At 44.0% G+C, this 14,371-nt stretch overlaps 1 protein-coding gene across 1 annotated transcript in view; it reads left to right on the plus strand.

The window, feature by feature from the left end:
* The window catches only part of otofa (otoferlin a), a 133,481-nt gene that overhangs the window by 109,042 nt on the left and 10,068 nt on the right, over positions 1-14,371 (plus strand). The window contains exons 26-42 of the mRNA XM_045211306.1: positions 499-660; positions 1,384-1,455; positions 3,092-3,211; positions 3,472-3,633; positions 3,811-3,973; positions 4,436-4,611; positions 4,845-4,874; positions 5,004-5,138; positions 5,310-5,385; positions 6,443-6,591; positions 6,988-7,260; positions 7,434-7,561; positions 9,383-9,553; positions 9,662-9,822; positions 9,941-10,083; positions 12,662-12,750; positions 13,121-13,219. Of these exons, the coding sequence (XP_045067241.1) occupies positions 499-660; positions 1,384-1,455; positions 3,092-3,211; positions 3,472-3,633; positions 3,811-3,973; positions 4,436-4,611; positions 4,845-4,874; positions 5,004-5,138; positions 5,310-5,385; positions 6,443-6,591; positions 6,988-7,260; positions 7,434-7,561; positions 9,383-9,553; positions 9,662-9,822; positions 9,941-10,083; positions 12,662-12,750; positions 13,121-13,219 (2,309 nt within the window). The remainder of the gene's footprint in view (positions 1-498; positions 661-1,383; positions 1,456-3,091; positions 3,212-3,471; positions 3,634-3,810; positions 3,974-4,435; positions 4,612-4,844; positions 4,875-5,003; positions 5,139-5,309; positions 5,386-6,442; positions 6,592-6,987; positions 7,261-7,433; positions 7,562-9,382; positions 9,554-9,661; positions 9,823-9,940; positions 10,084-12,661; positions 12,751-13,120; positions 13,220-14,371) is intronic.

Genomic DNA, 14,371 nt, shown 5'->3' on the forward strand with positions numbered 1-14,371 from the left:
GTTGGGGCTAAGTACAGTGTGAAAGCTAGAAGTAGCGCCTCTCCTTTGGCCTTCTGTTTGCGTAGTAACGTAGCTAGTTAGCTGAGTCATGCAAGAGGCAGGACAGGCTATTTTAAAGGCCATTCCCAAACTAGGTTTACCATCTGTCGATGACGTAGCCATAAGCATGTCCCTCTTGCATTCCTCCAGTAGTGGTTGAAGTTAATAGTTGTAGACACGGTTGTGTTTAATAGCTGAAACAGTAGTTGATTGGTTTGGTTGAAGTGTTTACTCTAACAGTCATGCATGCTTCTCATAAATTGATGGAACCCATAGGGATATGGGCCCTAGTAGGACTTCTTTTAAGTATTTTATTAGTCTTACAGTAGCATCTGCTATGAATAGTCCCCACTTTATACACCGTTTTCAGTATTAGCTCTGTGCTTACACTGACCGCCAGTGGACATGACAGAAAGTTTTTATTTCTACCGTTTTCTCTGTTGCCATGGTGGTATCCAGGGCAAGGCAGAGTTCATTGGTCGGACGTTTGCTAAGCCCATCACTAAGATGTGTGACGAGCACTACGGCCCCCCAAGGTTCCCCCCTCAGCTGGAGTACTACCAGATCTACCGTGGTAACTCTACCGCCGGTGATCTACTGGCTGCCTTCGAGCTGCTACAGGTAAACTGATCACACATACACACACATAGACACGTGCACACACACACACTAGGAAACTAACACATAACAGGGACACACTGAGAGCATGCCAGCTACAAGCATGAAAATAGTTTAAAAATACACACCCGACACACAAGCAAGAAGTGATTGGACAAATTGATCACGTGGAGAATGATCTTCAACAGATTTACCAAATGCATAGAATATGCAGCTACTGAACAGTTGTGCACACCCTTATGCACGGAACACGGTGACTAGCTAATTCTTCAGCAAATCTAGAAAAGAAAGGTCTCTTTTTTTCTCTCTCTCTCTCTGTCTTTCCTTTTCTTCATCTGTCTTTTATCCATTTCCATTTCATCTAATTGTCTGCTCTCCCACAATTCTCTGCCCTTCTCTCCTTCTTCCTCTATGCCTCTCCTATCCTACTCCCACCCTCTCCTCTCCTACTCCCACCCTCTCCTCTCCTACTCCCACCCTCTCCTATCCTACTCCCACCCTCTTCTCTCCTACTCCCACCCTCTCCTCTCCTACTCCCACCCTCTCCTCTCCTACTCCCACCCTCTCCTCTCCTACTCCCACCCTCTCCTATCCTATCCTACTCCCACCCTGTGGTCCTTTGACCCTCCTTCCTCCTCTTTTTCCCCTCCACTGGACCCCACCCTACTCCCCCCTACCTTATGCCCTCCACCTTACGTACTCCGGTACCCTGCCCCCGCTCTGCAGATTCCCTATGACGATGAGGAGATCAGGAGGGCTCTGATTGCTGTCCATGACTTTGCTGTTCCTCAGATTAAGGTGCTATTTTCACTCTTCTGTCCATCCTTCTATGGTCACTCCCTGGTCCGTATAACTCTATGGTCACTCTCTGGTCAGTCTAACTCTATGGTCACTCTCTGGTCAGTCTAACTCTATGGTCACTCTCTGGTCAGTCTAACTCTATGGTCACTCTCTGGTCAGTCTAACTCTATGGTCACTCTCTGGTCAGTCTAAGTGTTCTTCTGCCAGTGGAAGCTGGTGGGAGAAGCTATAGGAGGACAGGCTCATTGTAATGGATGGAATTGAATAAATGGAACGGTGTCAAACACATTCATTATATAGAAACCACATTTTTGACTCCATTCCATGTATTCCATTCTAGCCACTATAATGAGCCTGTCCTCCTACAGCTCCTCCCACCAGCCTCCTCTGTCTTATGCTAAGTATTTTCTTCAATATAGGAGCTTTTCTCCCTCTCTGCCCCATCCGTCTCTATTCAGTGTCTTGCTCTGTAACTATTCTCTCTAACTTCTGTTCCTCTGCAAAACTAGGAAGATAGTCCAAGCCAAACTAGGAAGCCAAACTAGAAACTTCAGACAAACTAGGAAGATAGTCCAGAACAGCTTCAGTTGGGTCACTTTTATCTCGGAATACATTTACATTTACATTCTAGTCATTTAGCAGACGCTCTTATCCAGAGCGACTTAGTTAGTGCATACATTTTCATACGGATACGGATGCTGACTGTGTTGTGTATCAATTTGACCTACTGTACATTTCTATATGATTTTGTGTCATTTTTATATATTTTTCTGATTTGTTGTATACTTACTGCAAGTTGTTTTGGTTGTTTGTTTTTTTGGTTAGTTATTTTACCGGTATTTCAACCATTATCCACTAGGTTTGCTGCAGATAGAAAACCCTAGGAAATGTTATTTAATTGACGTAAGCTGTCTCCAATCAATCAATCAATCAATCAATGTCTGTTTGTGCTTGAGTTTTGTGGTGGGATAGTCTTAGCCAGGGGAGGCATAGCTCAACGAATCTTAATTGCACAAAGCCTATTATTTGGCAGGGAATACTGTTTTGTAGATCAGTAATTCTACACCTCACTTTGCTCAAGCTGATCCTCTCCAACGGACTCGGATATTGTAGCTAAAAATGGGTCAATTAGGGGCAGTTTAAGGGGAGATAATGGCATAATGGTTAAGGTGACAGTCACTGGACCCAGGTTCAAGTCCCGGTAGGGGCTACCCCCCAACATACTTCCATGGTTGGTTTCAATTACTCTCCCCTTAAACTGCCCCTAATTGACCCATTTTTAGCTACAACTTCCAAGTCCATTAGAGAGGATCAGCTTGAGCAAAGTGAGGTGTAGTATCACTGATCTGCAAATAGTAATCCCTGCCAAATAATAAGCTTTGTGTAATTAAGATTCGTAGAGCTATGCCTTCCCTGGCTTAGGCAATCTCCCCACCAAACACTTGCGCACAACTAGACATTGATTGATTGGGGACAGCTTATAAAGAACATTTCCTAGGATTTTCTACCTGCAGCAAACCAAGTGGATAATGCTGGAAATACCAGTCAATATTTTATTTTATTAACAACCAAAACAACTGGCCCTATGTATACTGTATGTTACCTCCTCACCCCAATTCTCTTCACTGAATAGATTGGACAAGGGGGGAGGGCGGAGCTTCCTGTCATCGATGGTCTGACAGACTCCGACCATGGACCCATCCTCCCTGTGCCCATGGGCATCAGACCTGTCCTCAGCCGCTACCGTATAGAGGTGAGACAACACTCTATGACTAGGGAACAGCGCTCCGAGAGGGCACTAAAACTACAAATAAGGGGATGGTACCCCAAACTAGAGGACAAAGAGAAGGTACCCCAAAACTAGAAACTAGAAGGAGGAGGAACTCCCTCATTACTGTGGGTCGAAGACGTGGAGATTCTGTAAGGGGAACTAGAAGCGGAACCCCCAAATAAGTTGTTGATCTGGGCGTGCTGTTCAAATGGTCTGATCCAATGTGATGGGTTGTGGTCCAGGTTCTGTTCTGGGGCCTGCGGGACCTGAAGAGAGTGAATTTGGCACAGGTGGACAGACCCAGGGTGGACATAGAGTGTGCAGGGAGAGGAGTCCAGTCTGCGCTCATCGTGAACTTCAAAAAGAACCCCAACTTCAGCACCCTGGTCAAGTGGTTCGAGGTGGTGAGTAGAACCTGGTCAAATCTTGATGGCCTTTCAGACAATGAAAGACAACAGATACTGTACTGTACATATATAATAGATTCCAGATGTTTAAACCTTAGATCAGGGCAACTTCATATAACCCTAGTCCTAACTCTATCTGTGACCCCCTGACCTTTGCCCCTATGGCCCCATCAGGACCTGCCAGAGAACGAGCTGCTCCACCCTCCACTAAACATCCGGGTAGTGGACTGCAGGGCGTTTGGCCGATACACCCTGGTGGGTTCCCACGCCGTCACCAGCCTACGGCGCTTCATCTACAGCCCCCCAGACAAGACACACAACAACTGGGCCAGCGCAGGTAGACATACTCACACTATGCAAGACGCTTTTCTAGTACTTTCTATTCCTATTACAAGATTTTAAATTGTTGTGTTGTTCAGGGGAATCCAATACCATGTATTCATACTATTTTAGTATATACTGGACATTTGGTGATATACTGTATATTCTCTGAGTCTAATCTTCCATATTCTTTTCAACAGTTTCTGATTTCCTCTCAGACTGAATCAGACCTGTATGAATATGAATCTGTTTCCTACTGCTTTACTTACTTTGATGCTTTCTGCGCTTGCGTTTTCCCACTCCTACTGCCCTTCTCTCACTGTCTCTGTACCAACCTGTCTTTTCCTCTCTCTCTCTCTCTCTCTCTCTCTCTCTCTCTCTCTCTCTCTCTCTCTCTCTCTCTCTCTCTCTCTCTCTCTCTCTCTTTTTCCTGGTTGTGTCCTGTTCCTCCTCGGTCACACCTCTGAACCCCCTCCAGCTAGACTGATGAATGGCTACATGGTCCTGACAAACGGGGGGTCCCAATCTCGCCCCTCCTCCCCTTACTCCCACACCCTGCCCCGCACCCTCTCTCGCCCCGCAGGTGATGTCATAGTCAACATGGACGCCAACCCCTCAGTCAGGAAGATGGACACGGTGGTCAAGTTAGATGCTGTAAGCTTTGACTCGCATGTCTCAGATTTTATCGCTTTTGATTTATTGCATGTTTTTTTTAATGAAAAGGACAGAAGTAGAGATGCACTCAAGGACTGAAATTGAGCTTGATGGCTTTACCTCTGGTCCTGTGTGTGGTGTAAAATGCAGATTTTTTATTGGTTTATATTGAAGTATTTTGCGTTTCATTTGTGTGTATTTTGGTGTTGTTTTGTGTGACCCTCTCCCTGTAGACGTCTGATGCAGTTATTAAAGTTGATGTGGTAAGTGGCATGGAACTGTCCCACCTCATTTGAAAGAGCTTCACAATGTGGACAGACATCAATTGCCACCTGTAACATTTATTTACTATGCCAGGTAGCACTTTTGTTTGTTTGCTCTTGTATCTGCAGAACGAGGAGGAGAAAGAAGAGAAGAAAAAGAAGAAGAAGAAGAAGAAGGGAGAGGTGGAGGAGGACGATGAGACCGACGAGAGAACGCTGGACTGGTGGTCCAAATATTTCGCTTCCATAGAGACACTGATGGAGGTGAGAGATCTATTCTCATCTATTATGTTGCTTTATGTTCTGTCTGGTAGAAATATGGTTATATTTCGGAAATTGAGTGTTTGAGTAGTTCCAATTAGACAACTGGAGTGTTCTAGAATAAAGTCAGTGTGTGTTGTGGGAATAATCCTGATGTGTAGTTGTGTTTCCCAGATCCTCAGGGCCCAGGAGGCAGCTCTGGCCGAGGCCGAGGAGAGGGAGGACCAGGAGATAGCAGCAGAGGGAGAAGGTAAACACTGCTGGTGCTGAGCAATAAAAATGGTCTCTCAGGATGACTAACATGTCTCTCAGAATGATAGGATTCTGTGCAGGCTCTGAATAGATAAAATGCTGTCCAGATAAAATTATAATGTTAACGGGCTAGATGAATGTGTTCAGGCTATTATGAGCGTTATAACGTCACCAAATTACAGAATGATATACTAGACATTAGGAATATAACATTATTAACCGGTTCTCAAGATTTAAAAATAACGGTTCTGTATAGCTCTGAATAGTGGATAAGAATGGGAGTAGTGGATGGCTGTGATGTGTGCTTTAATAGATGGATGAGCTATAGGATCAGTGTCTTTCTCTGCCTGCTTGCGGACTGGTGGAGAGGGCACCAGTTGAGTTGTATGCATTGCACATCCTCATCACTCACCCCCTTCATCCCTATGATCCCCCACCTGATTACCCCCCCATCCATCACCACCTAAAATACAATGAAAACATGACCTCATATCATACCAATAGACCATCACACCAGCATGACCAACCCTGCATTGCACTACCATGAAAGTTGGCTGATAAACTAAGCCATTAAGAAACGTAACCTATTGCTTTTAAAGCTTTTCTACCTTATTAAATCCCTTTCTCCCTTAATCTATTGATTTAACCATGAAGGATTCCCTATCAAGCAAATCATGTACAGTATATACATCTATACATCTACTAGCATGAAGCATGAACTCAATTTTAAATCAAAAGTGTAAAACACATAAATTATTAATGTCTTGTTTACCGAGTTCCTGTTAAGATATTCTCCCAGAATTTGAAGAAAGGATAAGGTGGCTCTTGTGATAACACAAATGTTCCAATTGACATTACTCATGATGGCATGGATATCAGTTGCCCTGGCAATGGATGGCCAGAGGGGTCAGATGTCAACTTTCATGTTGATTGATATCTGGAGTGCTGTGACGTGTCCCTCCCTTCGCTCCACTCCCCTCCCCTGCCCCCTCCACTCCCCTCCCCTGCCCCCTCCACTCCCCCTCCTCCACTCCTTTCACTCACTCCACACTCAGATATCAAACCTGATGACCTCCCTGTAAAAGGCTCCAAGGGGAAGGAGAAGAGCCGAGACAAGAGCAGGAACAAAGAGAAGAAGAAGAGTCACCATGCAGGAGAGGGGACAGAGAAACGCCCCAGCAAACCCAAAGTGGACGAGCTGCTGGTCAGTAGGCCTAGAGATTCCACTGGGCACACACAAACATACACACCCCTTGCTGTTCAGAATGTTTCTGATACGTGTGTGTGTGTGTGAACGTGTTTAACCATAAGTCCCCACAAGAGTAGTAAACTCACGAACATTTGACCAACTGGGGACATTTTGTCAAAGGTCAAATGCTATTTCTAGGGGGCTTCGTGTTAAGGTTAGAATTATTGTTAGGATTAGAATTAGGTTTAGGGTTAGTAGCTAGGGTTAAGGTTAGGGAAAATAGGATTTTGAATGGGACTGAATTGTGTGTCCCCACAAGGTCAGTTATAAAACTGTCTGTGTGTTTGTCTGTGTGTGTGTGTGTGTGTGTGTGTGTGTGTGTGTGTGTGTGTGTGTGTGTGTGCTGTCCAGGTGTACAACAAGGAGTTGGAGGCAGAGTATGATAACTTTGAGGACTGGCTCCATACCTTCAACTTGTACAGAGGGAAGGCAGGGGATGATGATGAAGCTGCCCTGGATGACGACAGGATCGTGGGCAGATTCAAGGGCTCCATGTGCATGTACAAGCTGCCTCTGTCTGAGGAGATCACCCGGGAGGCGGGCTTCGACCCTAACATGGGCATGTTCCAGAGCATTCCACACAACGACCCAATCAATGTGCTGGTGCGCATCTTCGTAGTCAGGGTGAGTGACCATAAACAAAATCTTTCTCAGGTTGTTGCTCTAAAGCATAGCGACCTTATCATGTATTCTCAGTCAACTCTCTTGGTAAAGTAAGGCTTCAATAGATTTTAAGAATTAATTAATTAATTAATAAAAACCTAAACCATACCACATACTCCAACTCTCTATTCCAGGCCACAGACCTCCACCCTGCTGATGTCAATGGGAAAGCGGACCCCTACGTCGTCATCAAACTGGGCAAGTCAGAGCTGAAGGATAAAGAGAACTACATCTCCAAACAGCTCAACCCTGTCTTTGGCAAGTGAGTGTGGATGGATACACTGACTGCCCTTTGCTTCTGATTCAGCTATTGTATTGAAGCATTTCTTGACTCTTGTAGCTGGCATAGATGCATTGGCTGCACCATCTATGAAAAGCTTATCTCTTCCTATTTACATTGACATTTTTGTCATTTAGCAGACGCTCTTATCCAGAGCCTTTTTAAACACACCTTTGGTCACAGAACCCTTTGTACGTACAGTTTTATCCAAGCAATATCAAAGCTCTTTTGCAAAATGTTGATGTGGAGTGGCCCCTCTCGCTATTGAGGCTGCTCGATACACAAAGACTCCCTTAAACGTGTTTGTACTTTTTGTTACGATGGTTCCATTGAAACAGAAGCTCATGCCTTGCTTTACTGTGGGTTATACAATTACATTAGGTATGATATTTTTCTTCAGCTGTCCAGATAAAATTATAATGTTAACGGGCTAGATGAAAATGATAAATTCTGTGAAATTTTATCAGGTAACAATAATGTAAGCGGCTGCGCCAAAGCCTGCCAGCTTATCCTCCAATGGAGACGTTTGTTTAGAAGTGGCTAATTGTCCTTTTATCTACTATGCGTTGTTTTTGTTTATGCATACATGTATATAGATCAGGGGTTGGACTAAATTATTTTCCAATCGTTCCGTTCCGAACAGAATCCCTTTTTTTTTCTCATTCCGTTCCAGTGTTCCGACCGGTTCGAACCCCCAAGAAAATCAACGGTTCATATAGTTCCTTTTCAGTTTTTCTTTAACCAGTGAAATCAACATAATTTTTACAAAATGGCTAATTAATTTACTCAACCCATTAGCACGGATAGAGAATCTTGCTATGGAACGCGTAAGCTAGTTGTTTACATGTTTGATTGGTCAGATAAGTGCAGGCGCGAGACGCAACAAAAATGTCATGATGGGGGGAGAGAGCGAGAGAGAGGGGTGGACATGGAGGGGGCTTGGCTTGAAGCACTGAACATCATGACATGAGGTGAACTGGAATGTGTTAAGGCTATTATGACCGTTATAACGTCACCAAATTACAGAATGATATACTAGACATTAGGAATATTTTTGGAACAAAAAATAACATTATTAACCGGTTCTCAAGATTTAAAAATAATGGTTCTGTTCCGGAAAACTAGAGATCACTTTAGTTCCCGGTTCTGTTTACGTTCATCAAAAAAGTATGTTATTTTTCGGTCTTCGTTTCTGTTCACTGAACCCCGGGTATAGATGATGTAATGTATTATAGATGACGCCTGTCCCATGTTTGACTATGATTGTTTTTAGTGTCTCAACTCAATTTGAGTGGGCCACAATGTGGTTTTTAAAATAATCTGTATTTTGTATTAGTGTATCATTGTGGAGTGACAGTTAAATATTTGTTTGTCTACACTACAGTATCAGAATCTCAAATGTCCTCCCTACCCTCTTCATCTCATCCCTTCCCTCCATCCCTTCCTCTCCTTGCCTCCCTCCGTCCCTCCACTCCTTAACCAACAATGCAGTTTTAAAAAAGAATACCCCCAAAAAATCACACAAACAAATACAATATAAAATAATATGAAATAAAACTAACAAATAATTAAAGAGAAGCAGTAAAATAACAATAGCGAGGCTATATACAGGGGGTACCGGTACCGAGTCAATGTGTGGGGGCACCGGTTAGTCGAGGTAATTGTGGTAATATGTACATGTAGGTAGAGTTATTAAAGTGACTATGCATAGATAATAAACAGAGAGTAGCAGCAGCGTAAATGGGGGGGGGGGCAGCAATGCAAATAGTCTGGGTAGCCATTTGATTCCACCCCCTCTCTCAGGGCGTTTGACATTGAGGCTACGTTCCCCATGGAGTCCATGTTGACCGTGTCAGTGTACGACTGGGATCTGGTGGGCACTGATGACCTCATCGGGGAGACCAAGATCGACCTGGAGAACCGCTACTACAGCAAACACAGAGCCACCTGTGGCATCGCTAACAACTACTCTGTGTGAGTTTCTGTCTGTCTGTTAGTTTGTTACTCTGTCAGCCTGTCTCCAAATTTTCTAAATAAAAAGCAAGTAAAATTCGACAACAGTCTGTTGTTTGTTCCTGCTAGGCATGGTTACAACATGTGGCGTGACCCCATGAAGCCAAGCCAGATCCTGGCCAAGCTGTGTAAGGAGGGCAAACTGGACGGACCCCACTACGGCCCCGGGGGAAGGGTCAAGGTTGCCAACCGTATCTTCATGGGTGCCACAGAGATCGAGGATGAGACTGGTATGTTGTTGATATTTGATGCATTTTTGCAGTTCAACAGAGCAAGCTTTATTAAGCTTTGCCTACATTTAGATAGACCTGGTATTTAGTGTGTGTGTGTGTGTGTGTCTGTCTACAGGTCTAAAGAAGCAGACAGATGAGCACCTGGCCCTGACGGTGCTGAAGCACTGGGAGGAGATCCCCAGGGTGGGCTGTAAACTCATCCCAGAACACGTCGAGACAAGACCCCTGCTCCACCCCGAGAAACCTGGCATCGAACAGGTCACACACACACTCCTAGTTCTCACAAACAATCCATGTTTTATTATTATATAACATTATTATAAGGGTTTATCTGGAACTTATTTACTGTTTTTTTCTCCCCAATTTCGTGATATCCAATTGGTAGTTACAAACTTGTCTCATCGCTGCAACTTCCCAACGGACTCGCTTTTGAGTTTAATAAAATGTCATGGAGCGCCTTATAAGGGTGAAATAATCAGACCTGGGTTCAAATACTATTTCAAATATCTCAATTACTTTCACATGCATTTCAAATAAGTATTCAGATGTATTTTATATAAAAGGAAAAGTAGTTTAATATTTATACAAGTAGTATAAATACACTTGGAAAGTTTTTGAAAATACTCAAATACACTAACTCAAATGCATTTAACCCAGGTATTTGAAAATAAACTCAGCAAAAAAGAAAACTTCCCTTTTTCAGGACCCTGTCTTTCAAATATAATTCGTAAAAATCCAAATAACTTCACAGATCTTCATTGTAAAAGGTTTAAACACTGTTTCCCATGAGCCATAAACAATTAATGAACATGCACCTGTGGAACGGTCGTTAAGACACTAACAGCTTACAGACAGTAGGCAATTAAGGTCACAGTTAGGAACACTTAGGACACTAAAGAGGCCTTTCTACTGACTCTGAAAAACACCAAAAGAAAGATGCCCAGGGTCCCTTGTCACGACTTCCGCTGAGGCTGCCCCCCCTCCTGGTTCGGGCAGGCTTCGGCGTTCGTCGTCACCGGAGTACTAGCTACTGCCGATCCCATTCTCATCACTCCACTTGTCATGTCTTGTCAATCACACACACCTGGTGCTCATTCCCCTAATTAGTATGTGTATAAGTGTTCCCCTTGTCTTTGTGAGTGATTGTTTGTTGTGAGAGCGTGTAGCTCGGTTGAGCTACTATTCACTGTGTTTATGCCAAGGTGGATGTTTTCCCTTGTAATAGTTTCTTTTGACGCTTTGGGTGTTTGATTTATGTAAACGGAATAAACTCTGGACTTCGGTATTTTACCTCCTGCGCCTGACTCCTTCATTCACACCTCGTCACATCCCTGCTCATCTGCGTGAACATGCCTTAGGCATGCTGCAAGGAGGCATGAGGACTGCAGATGTGGCCAGGACTGTGAGACGCCTAAGACAGCGCTACAGGGAGACAGGACGGACAGCTGATCGTCCTCGCAGTGGCAGACCACGTGTAACAACACCTGCACAGGATCGGTACATCCGAACATCACACCTGAGGGACAGGTACAGGATGGCAGCAACAACTGCCCGAGTTACACCAGGAACGCACAATGCCTCCATCAGTGCTCAGACTGTCCGCAATAGGCTGAGAGAGGCTAGACTGAGGGCTTGTAGGCCTGTTGTAAGGCAGTACCTCACCAGTCATCACCGGCAACAACGTCGCCTATGGGCACAAACCCACCGTCGCTGGACCAGACAGGACTGGCATAAAGTGCTCTTCACTGACGAGTCGAGGTTTTGTCTCACCAGGGGTGATTGTCGGATTTGCGTTTATCGTCGAAGGAATGAGCATTACACCGAGGCCTGTACTCTGGCGCGAGATCGATTTGGAGGTGGAGGGTCTGTCATGGTCTGGGGCAGTGTGTCACAGCATCATCGGACTGAGCTTGTTGCCATTGCAGGCAATCTCAACGCTGTGCGTTACAGGGAAGACATCCTCCTCCCTCATGTGGTACCCTTCCTGCAGGCTCATCCTGACATGACCCTCAGCATGACAATGCCACCAGCCATACTGCTCGTTCTGTGCTTGATTTCCTGCAAGACAGGAATGTCAGTGTTCTGCCATGGCCAGCGAAGAGCCCGGATCTCAATCCCATTGAGCACGTCTGGGACCTGTTGGATCGGAGGGTGAGGGCTAGGGCCATTCCCCCCAGAGAGTGGGGTAACATCTCACAGCAAGAACTGGCAAATCTGGTGCAGTCCATGAGGAGGAGATGCACTGCAGTACTTAATGCAGCTGGTGGCCACACCAGATACTGACTGTTACTTTTGATTTTGACCCCCCCTTTGTTCAGGGACACATTATTCAATTTCTGTTAGTCACATGTCTGTGGAACTTGTTCAGTTTATGTCTCAGTTGTTGAATCTTGTTATGTTCATACAAATATTTACACATGTTAAGTTTGCTGAAAATAAACGCAGTTGACAGTGAGAGGACGTTTCTTTTTATTGCTGAGTTTAGTATTTGAATTAAGTATTTGAATATACAATTTGGTAGTCTATTTGGTTTTTCAAATAACCATTCTAATACTCAAATAAAAGTACTTGTTTTGGGCTGTGTATTTGAAAATACTCAAATACATAGGAAAAGTATTTAAAATACCAGGTACTCAAATACATATGTATGCTCGTCTATCTCTTCTTCTATAAACAGACACACACACACACACACACACACACACACACACACACACACACACACACACTAAAGACCAGGTCTATCTAAATGTAGGCAAAGCTTAATAAAGAGGAGTGGATAATTAATCTGTAATAAGTGGTTATAACCTTTTGTGACCTATGTTAAACTCCACAGGGGCGGATTGAGATGTGGGTAGACATGTTCCCCATGGACATGCCAGCACCTGGACCCGCCATTGACATATCACCACGGAAACCAAAGAAGTAGGTCCTGTCTGGGGCTGGCGGAAGTGTCCAGTCAGTGTATACTATACATCACAGATAGATCATGTGACAACTTAAACATAGGAACTCCTTTCTGAAAGGTTGACTGAAGTATTGCATCTTATGTATGGTCCAATATGAAGTGCTGTGTGTGTATATATAAGTCTTAAATCATATTGACTTGTAGTTTTCCTACTAATTCAGATTCCAGGTTTTCTGTGGGAAGTGTTGTAGGTCCTTAGAGTGGGTTGGCTATCTAGCATTAGCCCTGGGACATGGCTGTAGAGTCTACACAGCCATGTTCCAAGGATAATTTAGCACCAGACAACAGCAGTCCAATTGTGTGTGTTCCTTCCTCCCTCCTCGCCAGACATGAGCTCAGGGTGGTTATATGGAATACAGACGAAGTAATACTCGAGGACGATGATTACTTCACTGGGGAAAAGTCCAGTGACATATTTGTCAGGGGGTAGGTACCACAGAGGGCCATGGCGCTATGCCCCGATCGCCCCGTGGGTGTGACGAAGTGGCGTGCTGCGTTTCTTGGCGTTAATCATTGTTTTTTTTGTTTCCACGTTTTCTGTGTGTTGGGTGTTTGTTTGTTGTGTCTCTTGTTTGTCGTCCTCTCTCTCTCCTGTGTGTCGATGCTGTGCTGTTATCTAGCTTTGAGCTGCGTGTTATTATTTGGAACACTGATGACGTAGTTCTAGAGGACGATGCTTTCATGACAGGAGAGAAGATGTCTGACATTTATGTCAGGGGGTAAAACACATATGATTCCATCGCATGGCTCGTACAAACCCATCGCCCTCCCTTATCCGCCCCTCCCTCACCTAAACAACCAGAACGACTGCTCAAGACCCACCCCTCTCCCTCAGCCCTCCTATCAGCACGCAGTAAACCCCCATGCCTTCACGCCTACAGACAGAGGAAGCCAATCAGGGCCATACCACTAAAACAGCCTAAAGAGGTCAGTGTCATTGAAGACAACACACAAATGACACTAGGGCCAGGCCATCTACTAATCTGAAATTCACTAATCGTTATTGAATTAACCAAATAATGGATTGTAAACGGTTTGCAATATGTTCTGTGGATGACACACTTATTGATTTAGAATTTTTATTTTCAGTCAGTTCTCATACACATTATATTGGATATAAGCCAGGGTAAGTCAATAACAGTATTTTGTTTTGACTTGCCAATTTCTAATAATCCTTACATCCTTGTTTAACTGGTATGGTCCTGCCTTCCTACAGCAGCATATGTACATTGTCTTGGGCAGGGGTTAAACTACAGCACTAGTAAAGAATGCTTGCATGGGAAATTGACTATTATTCCTTATTGTTTTTTTTTGCAATTTTATTGTAATTTGCTGCTTCTTAATAATTATGTTGTTAATAGAATATCAATACTAATGGACGTTGAAAGTCGTATAAATGTTTTTGGCTGAGGCTCCTCCCCTCCAGCTTCTCTAATGTGCCCACCTTCAGGGTTTCAATTCAGTCCATTCAGAATGTTTTATTTTATTTTATTCTAGTTGAAGAATTTAAAACTGCAATCAATTTTGAAAGATACATTTTTTATCCTTGAAATTTGAATTTTGCTTTCCTTTCTGAAT

Source organism: Coregonus clupeaformis, chromosome 36, assembly GCF_020615455.1.
Source record: "Coregonus clupeaformis isolate EN_2021a chromosome 36, ASM2061545v1, whole genome shotgun sequence".
Taxonomy (NCBI): domain Eukaryota; kingdom Metazoa; phylum Chordata; class Actinopteri; order Salmoniformes; family Salmonidae; genus Coregonus; species Coregonus clupeaformis.